The 24,039-nt window shown below is 40.5% G+C and overlaps 2 protein-coding genes and 1 long non-coding RNA gene across 4 annotated transcripts in view; 1 reads left to right on the top strand and 2 right to left on the bottom strand.

The window, feature by feature from the left end:
* nrip2 (nuclear receptor interacting protein 2) overlaps window positions 1-14,612 on the bottom strand; it is a 42,184-nt gene extending 27,572 nt beyond the window's left edge. Inside the window, exon 1 of the mRNA XM_047389291.1 lies at window positions 14,153-14,612. Coding sequence (XP_047245247.1) covers window positions 14,153-14,308 — 156 coding nt within the window. The 5' untranslated portion in view covers window positions 14,309-14,612. The remainder of the gene's footprint in view (window positions 1-14,152) is intronic.
* LOC124882760 overlaps window positions 1-24,039 on the top strand; it is a 50,422-nt gene that overhangs the window by 24,836 nt on the left and 1,547 nt on the right. For both annotated transcript variants that reach the window (XR_007041987.1, XR_007041986.1), the window contains one exon: window positions 10,216-10,295. This is a non-coding gene — a long non-coding RNA (uncharacterized LOC124882760). The remainder of the gene's footprint in view (window positions 1-10,215; window positions 10,296-24,039) is intronic.
* klhl42 (kelch-like family, member 42) lies at window positions 17,985-22,348 on the bottom strand. Its single transcript, XM_047389292.1, has 3 exons — window positions 21,221-22,348; window positions 20,104-20,297; window positions 17,985-20,020 (listed from the first exon to the last, which is right to left on the bottom strand). The coding sequence occupies exons 1-3, from the start codon at window positions 21,982-21,984 to the stop codon at window positions 19,566-19,568; spliced, it is 1,413 nt and encodes a 470-aa protein (XP_047245248.1). The 5' UTR covers window positions 21,985-22,348; the 3' UTR covers window positions 17,985-19,565.

The following is a 24,039-nucleotide window of genomic DNA, read 5'->3' as shown; positions in this document are numbered from 1 at the left end:
GTCAGATTAGAGGCTGATTGCCATGTGGACTAATTATCTGACTGCAACAGGCTCATTTCTCTCATCCAGCCATTCACATGAGCTTTCTAATGCCCTCTTTCTTATTCTAATGCATGTCTCCAGCTGTTGACATCCCATCACAGCGATCAGTAGGCCTGCCTTTCCCTCCATTTCCTTCTTATTTTTTATGCACATATAACCTCTCCAGCTGTAATAAACCTGTAATGGTCTTCATCACGGGCTGACATCCCACATGGACTATCTGTGGCGAATAAATCTCTGGTGACAGAATAAACTGCTCACGTGGTCTCCAGCAGGGCTCCTCGGGGTACATACGATCTGCTTCCTGGACATTTTTGCTATCATTTTCACTCAGGCTTTGTTAGGGCAGAGATTCTAGAGTTGAAGCCTCTAGATCTAGATTGCAAACGCCCACTGAGCGTGGCATTGGTCACTATAGGGTCTTAATTTTTTCCAGTTTACTGGTCCAGACTGTAAATGAGGTAAAATATGAATGTTTTACATTATATACTTAAAAAAATGCATTCAAAGCCCACAGGGGCATCTAAATCCAACCCCAAGTGTGCTTAAATACAAACAGCACAACTCAGAGAGTTTAAAATATTATTTTTAATGGTCCTTAAATGTTTTTATATTCTCTTTACCTGTTTACAGCTGTTTGTTTGACCTAAAAATACCTAGAGTTTTATTTGACGGTTTAGTAAGGACTTAAACAAAAAATGTTATTTTGACGAGGATGTACACAGCTTTTTTTGCATCTGGACATAATGGAAAATCATCAGATCTTTACCAGGTTCTATAATTATTTAAATCTAAACTCAAGCTTACAAAAACCAACAGCAGAACAAAGATGGAGCCAAAATGGAGAGCTGACTATGGCTAAAATAGGAAGAGTTTTGGCAGTTTGTTATAAGACTGTTCCTAGACTGTGTTTTTAAAATGTTTGAAGTCCATCATTTCACTGTGATAATGATTATTCAAGTGGAAACATTTTAAGGAGTCAGCATTTTAGGCGATTTCCTCCAGATCACAGTGTGCAATGCTTAGAAAGTTTGTGAAGAAAAGAGCTTCATCTCAAACACTAGTGTTAGTATGTTTGGTGCGTTCACACTTTAAACTAGTAATTTCTTGCTGTTTCTTTCATTTGAATGGAGATTTTTCAAGAGTAAACAACAAACAAATAGCATTGTTTGCCACTGTCTGTTGAAGACCTCATAAGTGATTGGACAGCAAAGTGGAACATGTCCTGTCTGTTTACATTAAAGGGATCTGTGACTGTCAAAAGCATAGCTGTAGCACTTGTAAATTATATTCAGCCTGTGTTTAACAACATTTTGTAAATCTGATTTACTTTTATGCACAATTGTATTGTCTTCTTTTAAATGCAACGTGTGCCCCTGTGATTTCTCTGTAAACATTTGCCCCTGGGAAAAAATAGATGGCCCACCTCGTTGTCTGAGTTTCTAAAGCTATAATTTTTCCTGAGCTCTCTGTCCTCCAACTGCTTGGTAGAGATTGTATTTACATAAGTTCTGATTTATTCATGACCAGTTCCTCTGGTTGGCGTGAGGTGTATGAAAAGAGATGTCTGCAGCTGGAAACGTCAACGTTTGAGTCTGATTCAAGGTGAAAAGCTGAAACCATTGCTGATGCTTTATAAAAAGATGTGCAAGATGTTTCAGGGGAGCCAACTTCTGTCCGTACTTAGAAATGACTAATTCTTAGGAGAGAGTGAAGATTAACCGGTGTACACTTAATTAGACTCTAGGATAGGTTTGTGATGCAAGGTCATTTAAAGTTAATTTATATAGTTGCTTTGCTGGACACACTGCATGACCCATATTCTCATTTTGGCTTGTCAACAATGTTACACATTTATGTATATTATGGGGAATCAGGACTGCTGAATTTTATTACACCAGCCTACAAGGTTGCATATTCTTTACAGCACACATGGTTCTTACGCAGTCCAGAAACGTGTAGAGTTCAAGTATTTTTCCTGTCCGGGATTATTACTGAGAAGCGTAGTAATGCATACGCTAAAAGTTGCAGCTTCCTCCCCAGCCAAATCTCCATGTGCCCTTGGGCAAGGCACTTTACCCCAAACGCCTTCTGAGTTGTGTAATGCTGTATGAATGTTGTGACTACATATATGTAGGAAAAAATAAGATATAGAAAAATATTTCTATTGCCAAACTTTAATTCCTTTCCTATTGTCTAAATGTTGAATCCATCAATTGCATCCATGTTTTCAGCCACTGGAACTACATTGCTAAAGGTTTTAAATTGTATGTGTCTAAAATGATCTATCCAAAAGTTCTGTGTTGTTACTGGATCTAGTTGCTACTTTTAACACAATTTATCACAACATAATCGGATTGATGGAATCAATAAAAAGTAGGTGCGATTGTTTAGTGTTCTAGATTTCTTCAGATCATTTTTGGCAGACCAGGACTACTTTCTGTCATTTCATTTTATGTGATCTTCATGTTTTGATTACATGTGGGGTTCTACAAGGCTCTATTCCCAGGCCACATTTTATTTAACATCCTTTTGCTCTCCCATTTTAGATTATGCAGACATAGAGATACTATGTCATCTCTCTCCATGCCTATACGGATGACACATAACTTCATATTTCTATGTCACCACATGACTACAGTCCATTACAATCACAGCCAGTCTGTCTGAAACATCTATGAGCAGATGGGTCAGAATGGCCTCCAGAAAACCCAGAAGTTATTCTGACATTCAGCTAGTTTGAATGTAGCTAAACACCCTACAGCATGCTAGACACCTTGGTGTCAGTTTGAAGTAAGGCTTGATTCAGAGAACACTTTTATTTTCATTTGGTTAGATTATTGTAATGGTGTCTTTACAGGCAGCTGTGGTTCATCCTGATGAAACACCAGGAAAATTATTCATATTACATCACCCCTTAAATAAGCGCACTGGCTGCCTGTTGGTGAAAGGATAGTTTTTAATAATACTGAATGGTCTTTGGCATAAATACGTGTCAGAGTTGCAGGTTAGTTAATAACCAGGTAATCTAAAACCTGTGGGGTCTTAGAGCACTTTCATTGATAACAATCTGTGAAGGTGCTATATAAATAAACGTTTTCTTTACAAACTGGAAGCAACATTTAGTTTCTAGGCTCCGCAGCTCTGGAAACAATTTCCTAAAAAACTTGAGATATGCAGAAACTGATGGCTCCTTTAAATTGGAACCAAAACATCACCATGTACTGCAGCTTACCTATAAGGGTCAAGGATTTTATCAAATAAATTGTATAATGCCATCCATCCATCCATTGTCTTCTGCTTATCCGGGGGCAGCGGCCTAAGCAGAGAGACTCTCTCCCCAGCCACTTGGGCCAGCTTGTCCGAGGGGAATCCCAAGGCATTCCCAGGCCAGCTGAGAAACAAAGTCACTCCAGCGTGTCCTGGGTCTTCCTCTGGGCCTCACCAGGGACACCTAATCAGGGAGACGTCAAAGAGGCATCCTAACCAGTTTGCCGAGCCACCTCAACTGGCTCCTCTGGAAGAGGAGAAGCAGCGGCTCTACTCTGAGTCCCTCCCGGATAACCGAGCTTCTCACCCTATCTCTAAAGGAGAGCCCAGACACCCTGCGGAGGAAACTCATTTCGGCCGCTTGTATCCATGATCTCGTTCTTTCGGTCATGACCCAAAGCTCATGACTATAGATAAGGGTAGGAACGTAAATCGACCTGTAAATCGAGAGCTTCGCTTTTTCACTGAGCTCTTTCTTCACTATGATAGACCGGTACAGTGCCTGCATTACTGCTGACACAGCACCAATCCGTCTATCGATCTCCCGCTCAACTTTTCCCTCATTCGTGAGCAAGACCCCAAGATACTTGAACTCCTCCACTTGAGGCAGGACCCCCCCCCTGGTTGTTAGGTGCATGATCACCTAACAACCAGTTGTTGGGACCCACAGCCATGAGTTACAACAGGAAATGCGGTACGGACTTTTCTGGAACTTTCAAAATAAATTGCATTAACCTACTTCTGGCACAACTTAGGAATTGGGGGTAACGGCGAACTTCCCCCAATGGTCCGATCTCTACCATCCGGACTCTGTTCGAGGCTGGCCGGTGAGACAGCACGCTAATGTCTCTTTGCTGGTAAAAAGACATAAACTCTTCAAACTGGATCCAAGGGTGTCATAAGATCACGCGATCATATGCAAAGTTAAGTACGAATGAATCACTGTTTGTGTACCCGGTGATTTCATTCATAAAGAGAGGAAATTAAGGTATATTTATTGCTTTACTTTGTCTCTGAGGCCTGCAGAAGCAAACTGTGTCCCAGAGGATTCCCCGTAGAGACGCTGTCTCTACTAAGCCGAGTGGAGCGGTTTTCCCGGTCTGAAAGGACGACAACCCTTTTATTGACGGTATTTTTAAAGGTGTGTGTTTTGATTCTGGTGCTAAGCTATCAGCTTCTTTGTTAGCTTCAACTGCTAACAGGTAAGGACAGTGCTTGCTGCCAAATATTATCTACCCAGAAAGGTTTAGTTTTCAATCCAGTAAATAATGTGTCCCTTACATCGTTTTACAAAATTTGATAACTAAGTAAATACCATTAAGCCCCATTTCTCCAGAAAGATTTGGCTCTTTTCCAAAATATTCCCTTAAATATTTGACCATTTCCTTTAATAATATTTCTTTAAATATCATTTCAATAAATAAAGGCAGCTAATGAGACACCATTGAGAATTAGTCATCCAGGAGGTTGGTTTTATTCAGGAGATCATTATTTAAAACATTTTTTTATTAAAATAATATTTTATCTGATCTTGCATTGTGAAGGGTTGTCTAAACGTTTGCTGATTATTGCCTAAGTTGGTTCCAAGACTAACTTAACTTCATTTCCAGATTCTTCAAGATAATCCTTGGTTCTCAAACATAAACATTGCATGGTAATGTTGCATCACTCTTTTGGTCATAATTTCCAATCATCTTTAATCAACTTGTTTATATTGTACATAGCCCATTAGTCTTCGTTATTCTTTAATTCTGCTTGGTAGTTTAGTTGGATTGTTTTAGCAAAGTAAAGAGTTTGTTGATTGAAATATGTTTGACTTTAAGTTGACTTATTTTTGTTGATAAATTCTTGTATTTTAAGAAATTGTGTGAATTCATCCCATGTTTCTGCAGAGTTTTGCTGTTCAATAATGTCAGAGCTCGTCTCACACCTTTCTATTTTGTCCTAATACCATCGCCTTACTGGGCTGTTATTCACAAGTTAACCCTCAACAGACCGTAATATTATTTGATAAAATATTAAAGTATTAATATTAAATATTAAATAATAATCTCAGATTAATAATCACAACACAGTAATAATCCCGGCTCTCACAGGCTTACAGTGAAGCATGGAAGTGGAAACATCATTCTTTGGGGATGCCTTTCTGCAAACGGGACAGGATGACTGCACCGTATTGAGGGGAGGATGGATGGGGCCATATATCAGGAAATCTTGACCAACAACCTCCTTCCCTCAGTAAGGGCATTGAAGATGGGCCGTGGCTGGGTCTTCCAGCATGACAACGACCCGAAGCACACACTCAGGGCTACTAAGGAGTGGCTCCATAAGAAGCATCTCAAGGTCCTGTAGTGGCCTAGCCAGTCTCCAGACCTGAACCAGCCCGAAACCTGAAGGACCTGGAGAAGATCTGTATGGAGGAGTGGTCCAAAATCCCTGCTGTAGTGTCTGCAAACCTCATCAAGAACTACAAGAAATGTCTGATATCTGTAATTACGAACAAAGGTTTCTGTACAAATGTTACATTTTGTTTTTCTGATGTATCAAATACTTGTGCAATAAAATGCCAATTAATAACTTAAAAATCTTACAATGGGATTTCCTGGATTTTTGTTTTAGATTCCATCATTCATAGTTGAAGAGCACCTATGAAACAAATTAAAGACTTCTATATGCTTTGCAAGTTGTCAAACCTGCAAAATCTGCAGTGTATCAAATGCATGTTCTCCTCACTGTATGACTTACTGAACAAATATTTATGTTCTCTGTTCTTGTTGGTTGTTTTTGTTTTGCCGGGTATTTTTATCCTCCTGTCTTCCTGCCCAGGACCGAGGGGGGCAGCTGAGGGAGGTTCACCGCCCATCCACAGCTCCAGATGACAGGGAGTGAGACAGGTCTAAGCCTTCTAATTGTCCTGGAGCTAAAAATAAAGCCTGCATCTGAACCGATTTCACACAGCATGTTTAAGTGTAGGAACAGGCAAACCCACTGGAGGTTAGCAATCTTTTCCTCTGGAGAGCAGCTCCACCCTCATGATAAACAAATATGGTTAAGAAATACCCGATTAAGGAAAATTTTGGGGGATATGCATGGACTCCATTGATTGCTCACACAGATTTATAGCTTCTAGAAAGGGAAGTAGATTAAGCAGCTTTTGTAGCTTTCCTTTTTTATTATTTTCAAATTAACTCAATTATGTGGTAATGCCGACCACTTTTGTTTCATGTCTATATAATGACAAATAAGGATAATCTATTCAGAATGACACCTATCCATTGTGGTTTCCTGTTGTTAAATGATGCTAGTTCCCATCTATCCAAGCCCAGACCAGTAGCTTTTGATTAGGCTCAGATGTACCTACAGACAGGTCGTCCTGAACACACACAAACCTTTCAGATTCACTCATCTGTTAGAGTTACACTTGAAGAAACAGACATCTAGAATGTAGGGCAAAACCATGGATACAGCAGCAGCAGAGATGCTTAATGTCTAGAAACACCGCATTAGTGCGCATTATAATGCTTTAATTTGTTTTTGCTTTTATCCTGATGTTCTCCTAGAAACCATGACAATAACTTAGAAGTATGAATTTTCTTTTTTTTTTTTAAAGAGATATTTTTACAACATCCTCAGGTTCTAAAATATTTATTGATTCAGTCAAAATACAGCTGGACCCCAGTACCAAGATTTTTTCCATAGCCTTTCTTTTTAGCTAATTTCTTTGCATCTGATTATAGGGGGCTTTGTTGGACCCTTTACTCCATGATTACCGTCTTTTTCAGAGGGTTTGTTTAAAAGGTGTGTTTCAAACGTTCACTCTTTCACCTACTTTCTATTATTATTGTGTTCGAAGCATATTGTGCTCTGAAAATGTATTCACACCCTTCTAGATTTCTTCTGTTTTTGCTTTGTTATAAACATTTAAGTATGAGAGAAAGACAGCCTGAGTAAATAAAAAGATCAGTTTCCAAATGACCTCATTTATTGAGGGAGAAAAACCATCCAAACCAACCTGATCCCATGTGATCCTGTTTAAATCAAGAATTAACTCTGATTAACAAAATTTTTTTTTGGAAAGCTGAGTTAAATATTACCGGCCATACCCAGGGCCTGATTACTGCCATACCTGTATAATTGAAATGACTTAAATACGATCAGTATGACAACATGAAGTATGCCAAAAGCTCTAAAAAAACAATACATGATGCGTTCATCTGAAGAAATTCAAGTCATTGACAGTTATCAGTCTGTAAATGTTTACAAAGCCATTAGGACTCCAGTTAATCATGGAGCTATTATCTACAGATGTAGAAAACATGGAGCAGTGGTGAATCTTCCCTGGAGTGGCGGCTACCAAAATCACTAGAAGAACACATTGACATCTCACCCACAAGGTCAAAAAGGAACCCAGAACAAGATCTAAAGAACTGCAAGCCTTCACTTGCCTCAAAAATGGTCTGAGTTCGACAATAAGAAAGACACTGGGCATAAACGGCAGCCATGGGAGAGTTTCAAGTTTCAAGAGGTCCATTTCATGTTTGCCTAAAAACATCTTGATGATTCCAAGACCTGATGAGACAAACGTGGAACATATTAAAAGGTGTATGTCCTGTTATATCTGGTGTAAGACTAACCCAGCATTTCAGAACAGTCAAACATAATGTCGGTGGCGTGATGATCTGGGGCTTGTGTCTTTCTTCAGAACCTGGACAACTTGCTGAATCGATGGGCCCATTTTAAGCGCAGGCCCAGTTGGGTATTGCAGCAGGATGATGATCCAAGGCACACCAGCAGGTCCATTTGCGAATGGTTTAAAAACATGAAATTTAAGGTTTTGGAGTGGGCTAGTCAAAGTTTGGACTTAAATCTGACTGAGATATTGTAGCATGATCTTAATCAGGTCGTTAATGCTCAAAAACCTTTAAATATGTAAGAATTAAAACCATTTGTGCCTCAACAAAGATGTGAGAGACTGATAAAATCAGATGTAACAGCGAGTTACTGCTGCCATGCATGGGTACTGTAATCAGAGCTTTCCTATAAGGATTCAATTAGTTGATAACTAAAATAGAAAATAGTTTATTTTAAAAATGCCTCCTTTAAAGAAATGTAAACATTCATCATATTCTTTGCTGTAGCCTGATTTACATTCCTGCCCATTTATGTTTGCTGGCCTGTCCTGTCCACTGTGTAACTCAGCTCTTACGTCAGACTCAGTTTGTTTTGCTGCTCTTTAGCCTGAGGTGCTCTCACTCTAAGCAGCAGCAGCAGCACTATAGCCATGTTCTGCTGCAAAGTCAGGGCTCGAAAAGGGCAAAATCCAATTCTATTACACAAGAGCAATGGAGAGGAAGGGAATAAAAAGCTGGAGGTGGATTCAGGGAGGAGATGCAGTGTAGCTGGCCTTGTTTAGGCAATAGGGTTCCATGTGAATATAATGCATCATGGGGGATTTCTGAGCGTATGAGTTTGTCTGTTGGGTTGAAAAATCTGTTCAGAGAACATCCAACACCTGAGCCCAGCATGACTCAGATTATTGCGTTACCTTCATGTTCTATACTGTACAAATGAGATTCATAAAAGCTGCTCCTGCATGAAACACCAAAGACACAAGTGATGCTTTTTAGTCTTGAAACATGCAGGAATATAGCTACAGTCATAGGAGAAAGAGGTTTTATATGTGAGATTGTATCAAAGACAGATCTGTTTTTTTTGTTTTTACCTGTTTAAATATATTTATATATATTTAAAAACTGTAAATTAAGAATAGTAGTTAAACCTTTTTATGTCACAAGACTAAGTAAAATGTAAAAGAAATACATTTAAAAACTACATATTTAGATTTATCAACTTTTTTCAACCACATTTTGCTGCAGTATCTTGAAGAAAAGGTTTCTGCATGACCTTAGCCTTCCATGTCACTGTGGAGTCATTAAATCCTGTCTTTCTTTATAGCATTGCTTCAAGAGAATAACATAAACAAACATTGTCTGGGCACAGCTTTCAGTGAGTTTAGCTAGAAACAGCTTAAATCTTTTTCAGGCATTCTGTTGTACATTTATTGTTTGTGATTGTTGTCCTGTTTATGACCCAGTTAGGGACAAACAGACATCCTTGCATTAAACCCTGCAGTACTTTAGTATACAATTACTGATTTGGGCTTTAGAACAAGCCCAAATCATTAGCAGCAGATTTATAATGAAAATAGTTTTTATGACTCAGTTGCTGTAATTTGACACACAATGCTAAGGTTCATTCCAAATGTCTAAGTGCTACCATTGTCTTAAATGCTTCCCCCAGCAACAGGTTCATGCACTCCTGAATAGAAAATATCATTAACCTTTTAAAAGATAATTCCTATTTTGATGAGGTTATAAATCTGTGAATGGTTGGCCTGAAATCCCACCCCCCAGAATAACATCTTCTGAACCACTTTTCTGCAATGAAAGTTTTGCTTTCCCTATGGTCACATCTCTTTATCAGATGGTGTTTTTGCTCAGAGCTGAACAGTAATTTGTTATTATAGAGGAGAAAAAAGGTCTTATAATATGAAGGTTTTAGGTTCCCTGCAGAATGATGACTGTTACACTAATCTCTTTGAATTGTGGTTGTGTTAAACTCATCTGCCTGCCAGAGACTGCAGCCATACTTGGTGGCATATAATAAAGCAAGTAGGAAAATTGTCTTGGTTTCATAAAAATATAATGAGCTCCCAGATTTGTATTTTGTAATGCTTGTTTGGTTTCAAATCTCCATGTGCAGAGCAAACAGCTTTTATCTGCAGCTGGAGGTTCCATGAAAATGAGGAAAACAATTTCGAAACACTCTTGTTCCTTTGTTAGTGAGTTCGAAGGCACCTGCAAATCATTTGGCTTGATATATCACCTGTGCCTCTTACTGCAGAACCACCTGGCCCATACAGTTGGATCACACAGGGAACCAATTGCTGAAGTAAGAATATAGCTGATTATCATCATTTACAGGTAAGTGTGGAGTTTTTTAACGCTTTAGATAAAGATGTTTTACGTTTTTTAGCATTGTTTGGTGTCTGAGCGGCACATTCTTAATACTTTATTCCCAAAAAATTACCAATCTGCTTGGTTTAGCACCTAGTTTTCAGGGTAATCTAACATCTCAAAGAAAATTACAGTTATTGCTTTTTTTGAAACACCTGAAAGTTTCACATCAGAAAACAAATTTTAATATCAGACAAAGATGACCTGAGTAAATACATAAGCTGTCTTGAAATGATATTTTCTTTTATTTAGGGGTTGAAAAGCCAAACCAACCTGCCCCCTGTGTGTAAAAGTAATAGCCCCCTTACCCTAATAGCTGATTGACAGCAACAACTGCCATCAAGTGTTTGTGATAACTCGCAATGAATCTTTTAACATCACTGCAGAAAAATGTGCCCCCTCTTTTTTGTTTTATTTCAGCCACACTGGATAGATTTCAAACATGAACAGCCTGTTTAAGGTTATACCACAGCATCTCATTTGGATTTAGGGCCAGACTTTGACTAGGCACTCCAAAACCTTTGTTTTTTGTTGTTTTTTTGAGCCATTCAGATATGGACTTGCTGGTGTGCTTAAAATCTTGGTTCTATCATTAACTGAGTCAATTAGGTCTTTTAGCAGCAAAACAGGCCCACACCATCACACCATGTTTTTCTGAAATGCTGTTAGGTTTACGCCACATGTAACATCACACTCACTTTCCAAAAGGTCCCACTTTTGTCTTTGTGCATTTTTTGTGCAAGTTTGCATCATTTTGCACCTTTTTGCTGAAGGTCTGCATTATTTTGCATCTTTATGCAGAAGATACACATTATTTTGCATCTTTTACAGTTGTTTGTGCCTTATTGTAGAGATTTAAGTCTTTGTTGTGTAGTAGTAGTAGTAGTAATGTAGAATGATTTGTGGTTGTTTTTAAAACATTTTTGTGTCCATTTTAAGTCATTTTATCTGGAGGTATTTGACATTTTGTGTCTGTAGTCATTTGTAAGGCTTTTGTACTTTTTGTTATGTAGCTTGATGTATTTTATGTCCTTACTGTCATATCTGTAGCTGTTTTTGAATGATTTTAGTTGAATCATTTTGTGTCTTCTTGGAGTGGCACTGATTTGTTTTTTGTTTGTTTTACTGTTTAGTTTTATGTGTAGTCTCTGTTTTATGGTTACCTGTGTTCAATTGTAATGTCTGAGTCATTTAGGTATGGTTTTATAGGTTCATGATGAGCTGTTTGGGTCACAGTATTTCTTAATGTTAAAATTTTTGTATCATTGATATGCGGTTTGGGTAATTTTGTTGTGTGTAAATCATGTCTTGCTTGTTTTTGAGAGATTTTACAGGACCGTTTTTAGTCACTTTGAATATTGTTGCCGTTTTTGAGCCATTATGTTTGTTTGTCAGTGATTAGACTGAATAAACACAAAGATTAAAAGTTACTGAAAACAGTCTTTGTGTCAAGATATGTAAAAATTATGTCTGTACCCAAGAAACGCATGCAAATGAAATGAGGAAGGAAACGTATGTATCATTAGACTGATTATAATAAATAAAACCCAGCTAAAGAACGAGAAGATGTGGGTTGAATGTTTTTCTTAAAGCAAATGTCTATGAAAATCTGGTAGACATGAGAGCTTCAGACTCAGAGTGGTATTTTCAGAGCACACAGCTCTGTGAAGGCTGTTTCTCCTTGCCAGAGCGATGTATTGAAGTTGTTGAAAAAGCTCAGGGGAATCTGGGATGCAGCCATTAAACCAGAACCCTGTTAGAGGAGCAATAAATTGTGGGAATTATTACAGGGAGTTCCTCCAGAGTGTACATAACCGCTTGGCTTGAGAAGGCTTCTGGGGGAAGAGGAAGTTAGGATGTTGGACAAGTTCCACTTTATATGCAGGACTGTGTTTCATCCTATAAAATGTGAGAGGAGCTGCACAGTGAACCGTAACTAGCTTTGACATTTCTTCTTCTGTGTGCAAGACTCTGCAAGCAGCATTCATTCTTTTTTTCTGCAGATTTCCCTGGCACGTTAAAACAACCCAGTTTACACAGTAAAGTAATGCAGTAGTGGCTCATACTTTCTGGCACCGTGTTATTCTCTTTTCTGCTGTATGGGTCATATGATGGGTAACCCAAAGAAAATGTTTGAAAACACAGCCTGTTAGATGCTTTACAATAGACAGATATTTAAGCTGAATTATTTTGACCTACAGCCGCTGCAGAAACGTTGGTGTAAATTTACCATAAACATGACGTTTACCAACTTTTCTAATGAAATCTTGCCAAAACACTCAAAAGAAGTATACAGTCATGTACAAATGAAGAAAATATCTATGATAAAACAGTCACTACATTTCACTAAGCTTTGGGTCTGGACTTTGACTGGGTCATTGCAACACCTTTTATTATTTCTTTTTTAGCCATTCTATTATTAATTTTCTGCCATTGGGACCATTGTCCCATCCTGACCAAGCTTCAGCTGTCAGAAATAAAGCCTCATATTTGACTCTCAAATACTTGCAGAGAGGTCACGGTTGATTTAATGACTGCTAGGTAATAGGGTCCTGTGCCTTCAAAACAAGCCAAAACCAGTCCTCCACTACCGTGCTTGACAGTTGGTATGGAGTGTTTGTGCTGATATGCTTTGTTTTCATCAAGCATCTCTACTTCAATCTGATTTGTTACAAGACCGTTGTTCCAGAAGTCATGCAGCCAGATTCTTTTTTAGAGACTTTCTCCTTCAGCTGTCCAAGCAAGCCATTTTTTAAAAATCTTTCTTTAGTTGTACTGTCATAAACTTTGACTTCCATCTATCCATTGTCTTCTGCTTATCTGTGATCGAAGTGCAGCGGTATAGGATTTTAGAGAGAAATCAAAAAATACCTTTCCCCCATAACACTACAGATTATTCTGCAGGATCCCATCTTTCTGAAGGGATATATAGAGCCTCATCTTCTGGACACACTAAAGGACATGGCTGGAAAATCTCCAAAGGGACCTTGTTTCAGCTGATGTTTTTGGTCACCACAAACGAGATCAGAGACAAGAAGCAGCCCCACTAAAGTTACGTTGAGAATGCAAACCCAGCTGTTGACCAGATAGTCTGAACCTTAACATTTAGCATACTAACTAAGGCCTGGAATGATGGAGCTTTTGAAGCATTTTCACATTTCTTTGAGCATTACATGGTCTGACCTTGGTGGGTGGTTCACTCCTGGGAAGATTAGCAGCTGCTTTTATCTTTCCCAGATAGATGGGCTTCTTTAAAGCAATATTAATATCCTTCCAGTTTGACATTGATATAACATGCACCTGTTTGCTCCAGATCCACTCATACATCAACCAATCCACCTGTCTTTTTACACTTGTTCAGCCTTTTTTAATTGTCCTGTCATTAACTTTTATTTTTATGATTTCTCAAAGCATTGCACAGGCTGCCCATGGGAAAGTTTTTTTCATTCATTTCTAGGAGATATTGGGATATCACTGAAATATTTTCTGCTGGTGTGGATACCTATGTAAAAAGATTAACTATCAAATGTTTGGAAATGCTCCTATAACCCCTTACCAGATTGACTTTAGAGAAGCAACAATTGCTTCTCTTAAGTCATTGCTAATGTCTTTCTGCCCTGATGTTGTTTTAAACCTACATTCCCCAAAGCAGCTACCAGAACTCCTGCTATTACAGAAGTGGTGATGATGAAAGTAATGGCCTGTATTTCATCAAAAGCAACTAAAGTTACTGATAGTATTAATTTGGGGAGAAGACCTTCTCAGCCTTTAACAATTGCTGAACCTGCGGCAGCCTCTCTGCTGTTAGAAAATGCGGGACTCACCAGGTCTTTGGAGGTGCCGAGTCTCTTGAGTCCATCCAGGGGCAGCAGGTCAGCCGAGTCCTTGTGTGTGAACTGGGTGGCCTGTTTAAGACGTCTCTGCTGGTGCAGGATGGCTTTGTCCCGGATGGCTAGCTCACCTTTCTTCGCCTCGCTCATGGTCACAGACTGAGAAGCGTTCTTTGCAGGAGACAGAGTGGATGTCAGGGTTTAGGGCTGCTGTTTTAGTGTCCTTTGCTGCAGAATAAATATGCAGATGTCCCTCTCTGTCTTGTCAAATCCTGCTCCTCTTTCCTCATGTACTTTTCCTGAGCGCTCCTTGGATGTAGAGATGCATCTTCCTCAGTGAGATCTGTTCCCACTCTGTCTGAGAATAAGAAATAGGTGGGACTAAGTCTGTGTGCGCGTGTTTTCTGCCCTCCCCTCAGTGCTGTCTGTTCTTGGATCTCTCAAATACACCTCTTCTCAGGGTTTTCTCCTCTGAGCCCTCCTCTTTCTGTTCGCTAACCATTCAGAGCACATCTCGTCTGACTTTATAGATAGATTATAGCTCCTTATGCACCGTGTTGTTTAAAAAAACAAAAATCATGCTGCATGCCTTGTTTGTGCAGCTGGATTAGTTCTGTTCATCCTTATGTGGACGTGTGAGGGAGATCACTGTGATCTGACCTCACAATGATGATCAATCTGGTCCAACAATGGCAGATATTGATTTTGTGTGTCCCCCGTTTGAGTGTCACAGTTAAAGACAAAATCCAATTTCTTCCATCCATTCATTCACCACCCAATGCTATAAATATCTCATCCAAGCATTGTCCGTGACCTCTAGACGATGACCTGTTGCTGCAGCTCACGTGAGGACGGTTTTAATAAGAAATGGTAACATAAACAAAACAACATGAATGTAAAACGTTTCCTTCTTAGGTTACAGAATGGTTTTTAAATAGAGTCCTTGCGAAGGTGAAAATAGTGCATTCAAAGATGAGGAATTATTTAAAAGCAACTGCTGCCCCCTGCTGGTTACATCTGTTCATATATGTGATGGTTCATCCATCCCTCCATCCATCCCTTCTTTTGTTTCAGTCCATCCATTTTTTTGTCCATCTTTCCAGTAATTTCTGTATCCTTCCGCTCATGTACATGCATCGGAGCGATGCATTCTTCAATAAATTTGTCCCATACGTAGATCCATCAATGCCAAGGGTGCGCAACATTCTCAATTCAAAGAGTCGCGTTTGCCTGTACAACAAAATAAAATTTGTCTGGAACCACAAAAACGATTTTCTTAAGATGTTTTTTTTCAGACTTTAGAACAAAATTAATCCTCTCTTTCACAAAGGACAAAACTATTTGTTCGAATGTGGCCAGCTGAGTGAGCCCTATAGGTCAGTTTGAAGCTAAAAAACCTCGTACAATTGGCGCCCTGCGGTTGTAGATATTCTATGCAGATATTGCAACAAAAAAAACAGAAGAATTGCTTAAATTACCTTTTTTTTCTTTTTTTTATTGTTTATAATAATAAAAACTTTATTTTTTATTATTTATTTATTTATTTTTTATGTAAAGCCCTACCACATACATTCTTTGTGTGTGTGTGTGTGTGTACGTGTGTATATATATATATATATATATGTACTGCTAAAAAAATTAAGGGAACACTCAAATAACATCCTAGATCTGAATGAATGAAATATTCTCATTGAATACTTTGTTCTGTACAAAGTTGAATGTGCTGACAACAAAATCACACAAAAATCATCAATGGAAATTAAATTTATTAACCAATGGAGGCCTGGATTTGGAGTCACACACAAAATTAAAGTGGAAAAACACACTAGAGGCTGATCCAACTTTGATGTAATATTCTTAAAACAGGTCAAAATGAGGCTCAGTATTGTGTGTGACCTCCATGTGTCTGTATGACCTCCCTACAACACCTGGGCATGCTCCTGATGAGACGGAGGATGGTCTCCTGAGGGATCTCCTCCCAGACCTGGACTAAAGCATCCGCCAACTCCTGGACAGTCTGTGGTGCAACGTGACATTGGTGGATGGAGCGAGACATGATGTCCCAGATGTGCTCAATTGGATTCAGGTCTGGGGAACAGGCGGGCCAGTCCATAGCTTCAATGTCTTCATCTTGCAGGAAATGCTGACACACTCCAGCCACATGAGGTCTAGCATTGTCCTGCATTAGGGGGAACCCAGGGCCAACCGCACCAGCATATGGTCTCACAAGGGGTCTGAGGATCTCATCTCGGTACCTAATGGCAGTTAGGCTACCTCTGGCGAGCACACGGAGGGCCATGCAGCCCTCCAAAGAAATGCCACCCCACACCATTACTGACCCACTGCCAAACCGGTCATGCTGAAGGATGTTGCAGGCAGCAGATCTCTCTCCACGGTGTCTCCAGACTCTGTCACGTCTGTCACATGTGCTCAGTGTGAACCTGCTTTCATCTGTGAAGAGCACAGGGTGCCAGTGGTGAATTTGCCAATCCTGGTGTTCTCTGGCAAATGCCAAGCGTCCTGCACGGTGTTGGGCTGTGAGCACAACCTCCATTTGTGGACGTCAGGGCCTCATACCATCCTCATGGAGTTGGTTTCTAACCGTTTGTGCAGACACATGCACATTTGTGGCCTGCTGGAGGTCATTTTGCAGGACTCTGGCACTTCTCCTGTTCCTCCTTGCTCAAAGGTGGAGGTAGTGGTCCTGCTGCTGGGTTGTTGCCCTCCATTCGGCCTCCTCCACGTCTCCTGGTGTACTGGCCTGTCTCCTGGTAGCGCCTCCAGGCTCTGGACACTACGCTGACAGACACAGCAAACCTTCTTGCCACAGCTCGCATTGATGTGCCGTCCTGGATGAGCTGCACTACCTGAGCCACTTGTGTGGGTTGTAGAGTCCGTCTCATGCTACCATGAGTGTGAAAGTACCACCAACATTCAAAAGTGACTAAAACATCAGCCAGAAAGTATAGGTACTGAGAAGTGGTCTGTGGTCCCCACCTGCAGAACCACTCCTTTATTGAGTGTCTTGCTAATCACCAAAGATTTCCCCCTGTTGTCTATTTCATTTGAACAACAGCATGAGAAATTGATTGTCAATCAGTGTTGCTTCCTAAGTGGACAGTTTGATTTCACAGAAATTTGATGTACTTGGAGTTATATTGTGTTGTTTAAGTGTTCCCTTTATTTTTTTGAGCAGTGTGTATATATATATATATATGGGTAGGTAGGTAGGTAGGTAGGTAGGCCACAATAATTTATTAGTATGGTGTAGGGCCTCTTTTTGCGTCAATTCATCTTAGGAATGACATATACAAGTCCTGCACAGTGGTCAGAGGGATTTTAAGCCATTCTTCTTGCAGGATAGTGGCCAGGTCACTACGTGATACTGGTGGAGGAAAACGTTTCCTGACTCGCTCCTCCAAAACACCCCAAAGTGGCTCAATAATATTTAGATCTGGTAACTGTGCAGGCCATGGGAGATGTTCAACTTCACTTTCATGTTCATCAAACCAATCTTTCACCAGTCTTGCTGTGTGTATTGGTGCATTGTCATCCTGATACACGGCACCGCCTTCAGGATACAATGTTTGAACCATTGGATGCACATGGTCCTCAAGAATGGTTCGGTAGTCCTTGGCAGTGACGCACCCATCGAGCACAAGTATTGGGCCAAGGGAATGCCATGATATGGCAGCCCAAACCATCACTGATCCACCCCCATGCTTCACTCTGGGCATGCAACAGTCTGTATGTATGTATGTAGGTATGTAGGTCCATCAATTCAATGTTGCTTCTTAAACAAATGAAGAAAACTGAAGACATCAAACCAGATGCCTAAACATCATCTTTATTCTCAATCTCCAAACAAGCAACAAATTGTGAACTCCAATACAATCACAACAAATGCTGCATTTATTACACAGAACACTTAGAGGTTTATTTCACTGCTCAGCCCATATTTTCATAAATGAGCAAAATCTACCTCAATAAAAACAAAATCCACTTTAACAAAAAGATTAAATAAAAACAGCAGTTTTGGTCAAATGCTGGTGATAACAGTTTTGCATTTCATGCTTTTTCCTTAAAGATCCTACGATCTTACTGAGGTTACAAAAGGCACATGTGGGACTATGCTTTGAGCTCTATTTAGTGTATCTCAGGACAAATAAAACTGAGCAAGCTGCTTCATTTCCTGAAGCTTTCATGGATCTCCCATTCCCGTTAAAGTGTAGTTTTAAGCTCTGTGGCGGAACATAAGCATGTAGCATTATGCCATATTTGGAGTGTAATCATCAGGAATGTTTTGGCCTGCTCAAGGCAGGAGGTTGGGTAGTCTATGCTGCTCTTCAAAGGCCTTCTGGATGCAGAAATGTTTTAATTCAGCTCAGCAGTTGGAGGCACATGAGCTCCTATCAGAGATGCACCAATCAGAGACTTGCAGCTAATTTCAACAAGTCTTTGTAATGAGTCGCTGCATTAAAACCTGGTTGGCTTATTTTAAGACAGACAAAATAATTATGGAGGTCACATTTTTAACTCTGTAGCTTCTTGTGTTAGCGATTAGCATTAGTAGCATTTGTAACTGTAAACATTAGTGTAGATGTGAAGCTGGAGGTCAATTCATATCCCCACTTTGTCCAATCCTGCTTCAGTTTTTTACCTGTAAACCAACATGTTTGTTCTCCTCTTCTAAAGCTACAGCAGTTTATTCAGTGGTTTGATGAATTATGGAAATAATAATAAAACAATTATGTTTGTACCCCTTTAGGTTAGGCGATTTTAAGCTTTACGGACCCTGACCGATGATCAGCTGGTCAGAGAGCAAAGACCTCTTTTTTCCAGTCACTAAAGGCACCATACTAAGCACTGCAAAGTTGCGCTAATAAGAACATTCTTCGGTGTGAATGTCATTACTGAAGGAAACTGTTTCCCACCTTGAAAAAGTCTGGAGCAATACATTTATTATTATTATTACAAAACAGAGAAGGAGTGAAATAACGAACAATCGGCGAAGTTTGGTTCTCTGTTGTAGCTGCATGAACAAACGGCCAACAAAAGTATCGCTTCTTTTAAATGACTTCTTACACCTTTTGGACTTTATTTTTTAACATCCCACAGACAGAGAAAATGGCTAACTTTGATTCTTCATCCCCCTCATCCACATTGAGCGCTGCCTGGTGTCTGACATCTTAGCACTCATATAGGGTGCGTCCACTGACTGGAAAAAGATGGGGCTTTTTGAGTTTGGTCTGTTTCCGATCACCAGCTAATTATTCTGTACGTCTCTAATTTCTCCACAGCAGTGTTTATTTGGAGGCACAGAGGTCACCTGACATCTTCCCACTGAAACACAGCCTTGTTTAGTGCAACAGGATCCAAGGGTTCCTCTGGTCGGGTCCCTTTTTGTTCATACCGTATTGGGGAGGTAAAGTGAACAGAGCAGCATGTTCTGCCCCAGAGCCGGGAAGCGTCTGAAGGCCTCCCAGGCGTCGGAGAAGATGTTGTACTTGAGGAAGACGCGGTGCTCCAGGCTGGTGGGTAGCCCAATGTCTCGGCTCATGATGTAGATGCCGTCGTTGTGCAGCGTGCACGTTAGGTTCAGGCCCGACTTGGACGTGTTCTCCTTCAGCTGGATCCACTCCCCTGTTGATACGTTGAACGACTGCACCGTCAGAACGTCCTCCGTCTGGCTTGGACGCAGCTGTCGCCGGCCTGCCTCCAGCTCGTGGGTGTAGCCGCCCACCAGGTAGATGGTGTCCTCCACCGACAGCATCTGCTGCTTGCGGATGTGAGCCGGACACGTCTGGAACACCGTCCAGGTGTCGGAGGACGGGCAGTAGCGCAGCACGCTGGTGTTTCTATCTGTCAGAAAAAATAAAGTCCCATCTAAAACATGCAGAACCTAAGAGGACCTGAATTGCAGATCTGTCTTTTGGGATACAAACCTCTTGCAGTGTATCCACCCATGATGTAGATCATACCCTGACACTCACAAGCTGAGAACTCAACCAAAGGATCAGGCATAGAGGACACACAGGTCCACCAGTCCTGCTCAGGGCCATAACACTCCACCGTGCCCAGGCACTGGCCTCCCACAGCGTACAGCTTCCCCTGCACCGCCAGCAGCTTGAAGTTGGACCTGGATAGGAGGGACAGTGAAACAATCATCATCATGTTACAACCTTCTATTTATTTTATAGAGATTAAATGCTATGATCAATAGTGCATAACTGTGAACTGCAAGGAAAGTGACATGCAGTTTTCAAATGTAGTTACAAATACAAATCTGAAAAATGTGGTGTGTATTTGTAAATATCCTCCCTAAGTCAATACTTTGTAGAAGCACATTTCAGAGCAAATTACAGCTGCAGGTTTTTTTGGGTACCAGTTTTGAATATCTAGAGGTTGAATTTTTTGCTCTTTCTTCTTTGCAAAATAGCTTAATGTCAGAAACATGTAATTTTTATTTCACCTGCGCAGGGTACCTCCTTCAACAGATTTGCCTTGTCTTCTATACGGCATGTGACGAACTGCAAACATGACTACTCCTTCCCCACCCCGGTTAGTTTTGGTGGCCTGACATGTGTGGAGTTGTGACCATACTTCTATTTACAGATGATTAAAGGTTCCTCTCTGAGATGTTGAATACCTGGGATATTGTTTCATAACCTAATCCTTCTCTAAACTTCTCTACATCTTTCTCTCTGGCCTGTCTGCTGTGTTCCTTGGTCTCCATGATGCTTTTTTGTTCACTAATGTTCTCTAACATACCTCTAAGACTTGACTCATGGTAAAATGAAATTATATATTGGACTACTTACTAATCACAGGCCTTCAAAAAGGTAGCTGGGTGCAGTAGATTTCCTTTAGAAGCATCAGAATAAGCTGGAGGCAGTCAATGCAATGTATGGCATACTTTTTTTTTTAAAACTGGTATCTTTTTCCTTCCATTTTTTTAATAGACCAACACAACCCTCAAAGTAACAGTAGTTAATCCCCAACAAAAAACTACCATAACCCAATAAAAGTTGTGAAGTTTGTGATCTGTGAGAGGAGGGCTACCTCTTCTGATTGAGAGGAGCAACCTGGTTCCACTCGTTCCTGCAGGGGTTGTAGCAGTGCACCGCGGAGATCTCCTGGCTGGTCATCCTGTACCCGCCTGCTATGAACAGGTAGTTGTCGAGGACGGCCGATCCGTATCCCCTGACGTTGATCATGTCCGGAGGCAGGTTGTTCGCCAGCGGCTTCCAGCGCTGCTCAACCTCTCCATACCTGAGCATGGACCAGGGCTCGTCCTGATCGGGCACATCCAGGGACAGACAGGTGAAGTCTCCGATGGCCACCAGGGTAGCGGCGCCCTTCATGCGCATCTCCCGGACCTGATCCCTCACAGCTGGGGGCAGACTGTGGAACTCAGGCCGTCGTAGCATGGGGTGGTAGTAGCAGCTCATGTACTTGAAGCAGGCGTTCCGCAGATCGTGGGTCCCGTACACTTCAGAGAGGCTGTACAGCTCGACACAGTTTTCTGGCCGGATCTCTGAGCTCAACAGCTTCAGGATGGATGTGACCTGCAGGAAGGAGGCAGTCTCGATCAGATCCTCAAGGGTCTCGTTGACCACCTGAACTTTTGAGGTGTTGATGAACTCCAGGACCATTTCCAGTCCCGGTACGCTGAGCCCTTGCAACTGAACGGAGTCCTCCGTGGACTCCCGCATCCCGGAGCTGTAGAGCGCTCGAAAGTAGTCGCTTTTCTCTATCAGCTTCTTTTTATTCACCTCGTAGGTTCTGTCGTCCACCACGATGGCTATAATCTGGTCAGCTGACATGTTATTTCTGCTGTTTGTCAACCTCCGGGATGAGTTTACAGTTCACCGGCTGGGCAGCTCCGTGTCCGGTCTATATATGGTCATGTTCATCCCATAGTTCCCATGGAGCTGGTCCTGAGCAAGGAAAACTACCCGGCTAACGGCTGACGGAGCAGCTAGGAGAAAAAACAGCAATACCTCTCGGTTAAACATTCGTACGAACTCCGGTAAAAAGAGTCCCTAGACCACAAACATATCCGCGCAATACTAGTGAGTATTTTAAACATTTAAAATTATTTTTCAACTTTTCATGGTCTAGCGCGAACAAATTGTCAGAAACGACTGTTTTGATTCTTTACTTATTCGCCAATGTGTTGCCTGCTGTGTTGAGATGCGCTTGTGCGCTGCTGCCCCCTACCGATATGTTGTAGAATAGCACCTCATCTGCAAATCTGACACGTCTAAAAACACAAAGAAAGAATCAAAAAAATTAACTGAGTGATTTGTTATTTTTTATACTCTAGAATTAGATGGGATGGATGGAACCAATATTGGGTTCCTTTGAGGAAAGTTGCTTTGTTTATCAGCACACAAGACATTTCCATTTATTTGAGAGAGATCCCTTTTATTAAAGACACAGGTAGGTCCATATAAAAAGAAAATTAATAGAAAGAATACACAGAAAAATGAGTGAGTGTGAAAATACAAACCACAAATTTAAAGAAAAAAATGCTAATGCCAATGTTACACATTCTAGACTGAAACCTGACTGAGCTTTGTGCAGGGTGCACCAGTGATAGAATGATGTTATTTTTAGTCAGCTAATCTAAACATACATCTTTACATAAGGTTACATAATACAGCATAAAAAGTGGCAACTCCAACAAATAACTGACTTGTACTAGTCCATCTTGGCATCCTTAGCAGCATCCTTATTCCGTCATTAAATGCAACTTTGAGTTTCTGCATGCTGCTTTACTTGTAGCGCCTCTGTGGGCAGTATACAAAGGGGTACAGTATGCTTTAAAAGGGGCCACTTTCACAGAGACAGAACACATCCTAAATTTGCTTACAAGCATATTAACTTGTGCATACATTAAGTGGCGTTGCCTGTAAATGTCTGTCAACAGCCACATCATCAGTTGTATAATGTCCCCGGTATTCAGCAGCAGCACACACTTTAAGAACGGCACTAGATCAAGATAAATCTGAAAAAATCAATTTCTGTTATATAACTTAGAAAACATAACTTTTAATGTTTTGCACTCTCTCTAAAACCTTAGACACCACACTGGTTAAAACAATGGGCCAATAATTATCCTTGGGATTTATTTTGTCAGCTTTATCTTTTATAATAGGCACTAATATAACAGATAAAAGTGAGTCAGGAAAAATGCCATGGACTAAAAAAGGCAAGCAAATTGAGAGTTTTCTGCCTGAGCATTTTAAATGTTCTGCAGATATATCACCCTTACCACCTTATTGATCTTTTGGCTCATGACTTCATCATTAATTAATTGAGCAGAAACTCTCTGATCTTCATCATCATCAATGCTGCCCACCATAAACGAGAAACTTTTAAGACAGGTAAATAGTTCATAGCAGTGCTTCTGCCGCAAGTGAGTAATTTCTTCTGCACCATTTACACATTTAATAATTGTTGGCAGACATGTTTTATAATTATTAATTACCTTTCTTTCCTTTTTAAAAATCATGTGTGCGTTTGTTTTGCATTGTCCTCGCAAGCAAATTTGACTTCATTGTGTCTTCATTCATTTTTATAAAATGCAGGGCATGTTTAAAATTGCCATTTGCCTGATTCCTATATTTAAAGAGAAGACCATGTTTCTGTCTTCATGCCTCAACCCAAGCCTTGAAAGACCATCTAGCCTCAGCATGAAGCTCCTTAACATGCTAATTCCAGCCTGGTTTAGCTTTGTATAACTTAGTCTTATAGAGTGGTGTACTAGAGATGAGACTAAAAGACTCCACAATACTTTAATACAATAAGCAGCACCATGTTGTGGGTTTTTACAGGTAATATCATGACATGCTGCAGCATCCTGTGGTAGTTCA

Source organism: Girardinichthys multiradiatus, chromosome 17 (genome assembly GCF_021462225.1).
Source record: "Girardinichthys multiradiatus isolate DD_20200921_A chromosome 17, DD_fGirMul_XY1, whole genome shotgun sequence".
Classification (NCBI taxonomy): domain Eukaryota; kingdom Metazoa; phylum Chordata; class Actinopteri; order Cyprinodontiformes; family Goodeidae; genus Girardinichthys; species Girardinichthys multiradiatus.
Note: the sequence above shows the minus strand (reverse complement) of the source record. Positions and strands in the feature narration are given on the sequence as shown.